The 4093-nt window shown below is 33.9% G+C and overlaps 1 protein-coding gene across 1 annotated transcript; it reads right to left on the reverse strand.

Annotated features, from left to right (window-relative positions):
* Positions 1–1891: 1891 nt before the first annotated feature.
* Positions 1892–4093, reverse strand: LOC142614833 (transmembrane emp24 domain-containing protein p24beta2). Its single transcript, XM_075787471.1, is given in 5 exon segments — positions 1892–2073; positions 2180–2307; positions 2309–2364; positions 3883–3955; positions 3957–4093. Coding segments are annotated over 5 exon segments (513 nt in total). The 3' UTR covers positions 1892–1954.

Below are 4093 nucleotides of genomic sequence, written 5' to 3' on the forward strand. Positions count from 1 at the left end.
CTCCAACCACCAATAAGAAAATGAAATTTGTCTTTATAATATTTATTGCACATCACTCATTTGATTGGTTGAATTAAGAGAAGAATTACATGGAAAATAAATCTAGAAAATAGCAGGGCAACGATGTGCAAAAAATCTAAAGTTCCTTAATATTAAATTTCTCGCATGAATAAGCAATATACTTTTCTATCCATCCAAATTGTGTCACAAAAAAGTCTCAGTCAATCAATTGAATATTTTGAGCATAAATAAGTCATCTGTTGGGCCTCATTTACATAAGTTATGTAATCAGTATTCTCATGAGATTACTATTTACTTGTAGATTTAGTAATCAACCTTTATTTTTTCATCAAAAAAAAAAAGTAATCAACCATTCCCCTCAATTCTTGCAATTTTTTTTTAACACCTTTATTGTCAAAGCACATACATTTTGTTTTGTATTTTTTTTGTCCCGATAATCAAAGCACATAAGTTACCTAAGGACAAAATTAATATTTGGTTTTTTTTTTTTTTACAAGATGGAATTTCTACTCTAGCATCTAGCCTAATCTAAGTGTGTATATGTGTGTGAAACTCCCTCCTGGAGACTTGAAACCCGGCCTTTGCCCCCCACACCCCACAAGCATTTATACTTGTAGAGTGACCACTGCACCAAGGGTGTGCGGTGGTATATTTGGGTCTCTTAATCACATTTAAACCGGGCATCCGCTACCCTTGAAAAGTATAAATAAATAAATAAATATTAAATAAGATAATGGCTAGCATTGAGGGATTTGGAAACGGCAATTAAGTGGATAGAGAGGAAACATTCAATAGGGAAGGGGGGATAGGGGAGGGAAACGACAATTTAATAAATGAGCTCTTTAGTGTTTTCCCAAGAGTTTTCATATCAATTTTTTTTTAAACCTATTTATGAACACAATCACTGTCATTCTACAACTCAAGACGACTAACACTTGTCATTTAAAGAACTTCAAGAGCAAGTGTTAATGGAAGGCTACAAGCAATTTGTGGTGAAGGTTTTTATGCTTGTATTGATGGTATTCTTAGCTTTTATTGGAAGCACACAAGGGATGATTTGTTGTTTTCGTGACCCTTGTTGCTGCCAATTTTGTTCTGGCAGAGGCCGTTTCCATTACCATCATATCCCTCATGACATTGGCCTTCCCACAAACACCCCTATTGAAACTGGCCTTCCCCCAAATAGCCCTATTGAAATTGGCAAAAACATATAAAATGTATTTGTGAAGTATGCAATAACATATGAAATGAAGGAGTAAAGTGTGTGTGTATATATATATATATTCAACTTTAAAAAATAAAAATAAAAGCTCAACAATTGTCGACATGGCAAACACCTCAAATAAGGAATTTTAGGGCTCCAACTTAGCAAAAATAACAATTGGAATTGAATGGAACTTGTTTTTATTTTAAAGCGTTATTATTATTATTATTAATGTTTTGGTCATTTTATGGGCTTTAGGTTAATTGGAAGTAGCTTAAGGATCAGACACAATGACGAAACTAAACTAAGGCCAATAATGCTAGGGAGTTATGGCTTTTGTTTAGACCAATGATTGTGCTCTTACAAACCTTTGTTCGGACTAACAAAAGATGGTTCCAAATTCATTTAATTTGAAAACTAATTTCATTTTTTTTAAGAATTCAATACTTTCATATAACAAAAAAAATAACGCTCTAATCTTGCATTTAGCATTTTTAACTTCTACTCATTAACTCTTTTTAACTGTTACCCAAAATATCACGTTACTGTTATCTAAAAGATGAGCTGCTGTTGAATATTAGACCAAATTAGACAAAACCTTATGAAAAGCCCAAACACACTTATTCCCTTACATATTATGACCCAGACATTACCCTTTCCCACGTGTAGATGAAAGCCAAGGCTCTAACCCACTTACAAACACTCTTTCTCCTCTAACCCACTTACCCCTCAGACAGTACCTATTGCCTTGCGATCAGTCTGAGCCTCTAACCAATGTTGTTCAAATTGGATGTTGTAAGAAGCTTCCTCCAACTTTGCTATCTGTTCCAGTAAGGGGGCAAAATGCTCTGCAGAGATCAACAACAAATCCAGAGATCATTCTTCAAAAGAGCTTGGTAAAACGCAAAAAGGAAGAGGAATTATTAAGGAGTAAAAAGAAGTGAAGCCTCTCACCATCTTTTGCTTGCTGATCAAAGTATGTGAAGTGATCAACACGTACATCAAAGTCAATAGTTCCATGGTAGGGAGACTTGTTAGAGAATCAGAATTGGTAAAGCCCTTTCCTTTGAACTTTAAACTCATTTCTCACTTGTCCTATCATGAAAATCTTGAATCAGCTCGCCAGTAGGTCCTTTTATCTGATAATCTCAACATAATAAAGAAATTAATAATGATTCTTTGGCGAAGGATTACAAGGAAAAAAAATCCAGTGAAATTCAGGGAAAATATGTGAAAAAACAATCTCAACTTCTTAATATTGAATTTTCTACGTGATTAAACAATATACATCTTTGTCCTTCCAAAATGTGCCACTGAAAAGTGCCAGTCAATGAATTGACTTTTTGAGTCACAAATAAATCTTTTGTTGGGCTTCACCTGCATAGAAACTAGAAGTATCAGATGCATATGTAATCCAAGCTCTCATGACTATTTACTGGTAGATTTAGTAATCAACAATTCCCCTCAGTGATTCTACAAATGTCTGCAAATATATAATGAGTAGGACCAAGACAGCACATGCATTAATCCTTTATCCATCGAACTCAAGAGGATTTGATATATCCAAATATAGGACATATGTTCTCTAGATGTGAAACCTTTTAACCTTCGTGTACATCGAACCTGTTTCTATTCTATATATATTCTCTTAATCTAATTACACACTAAAAGTCCATACATGGACTCCACAAGATTTTGTTATCGTATTCCACCAACTTAGAAATGGGCATAAAAGAACCTTCAGTGACTTTTGCCTTCCGCTCTCAATTCATAAAGCGCACCAATCAAGAAAGAGTAAAAGCAGGCTTATCTAGAGAGCACCAAAGTCTCCCCTATTAGGAATGGTGAATTTAATTAGCTTTAATACCATCATAAATTACCGATTTTTCCAAAAGCTTAAATTAATATAAAATGATGAATTTTGTCATTTAATCATTATTCTAACACTTTCTTATTCAGCAGGATAAAATCAAAAGTATTAGGGTTGTATCCTTTTCCACTCATCCCACAATTTCACATCTCTCTTGCGCATTCTGGCATTCCCACAATAAGCATGAAATATTATGTTCAAGACTCTCAGCTCCAAACTGAACCCCATCTCAAGAGGCTCATTACTTCCCCACCATATATTACCCTCCTCACAATGCCCTACAATCAACTGGGACCATAACAAGTCACAGCTCATTTCTTTTTGCTTGGACTAATAATTGTGCTTCTTCACAACTACTGTTCATACTAACAAAAAATTGTTCCAACTTCATATATTTGATGAATCAAAAAATAAATTAAAATAACGGCTCCATCGAACAAAACAACAAAGGGTGCACCATTCACTACTGTATCCTTTTTGTTCATTTAACTTAACAACTAATATCATTTTACTCAATATGTCAAAGTGCATATTTTCAATTGTCAACTAGTACTACATAACCATAAAAACAGAAATAAAAAAGAAGTATATGTCAGCATTCATTGAAAAAAAAAAATCCAGCACCAGTAACTCACAAAACATGGCAGAAAACAATCTAAAAGCACAAGAATCCTCAAAAACAAGGACATATGATAAATTATCATTAGTAAACAAAAGTTTAAGCTATTAGAAAACTGTAAATTTAATCATTTAACTATAATAAGACCATGTATAAAAAAATACATACCACAAGATCAACACCGCTGTGATCGTAATGCCTAAATGAATTGACCTTATTGACAACGAAAGAAACATGAACTGTCCCCATCATACTGTACATTATGTGACAAGCAATCTTCTCTGTCTATCACAAACCTTATGCCTTCTGTTCCTTTTGTTGTGAATAAACACAGCACCACTATGATCACCACTGCATACATGAAAGCCCACCATTCCAT

The sequence above is a fragment of the Castanea sativa genome, chromosome 11 (genome assembly GCF_040712315.1).
Source record: "Castanea sativa cultivar Marrone di Chiusa Pesio chromosome 11, ASM4071231v1".
In the NCBI taxonomy this organism is placed as follows: Eukaryota; Viridiplantae; Streptophyta; class Magnoliopsida; order Fagales; family Fagaceae; genus Castanea; species Castanea sativa.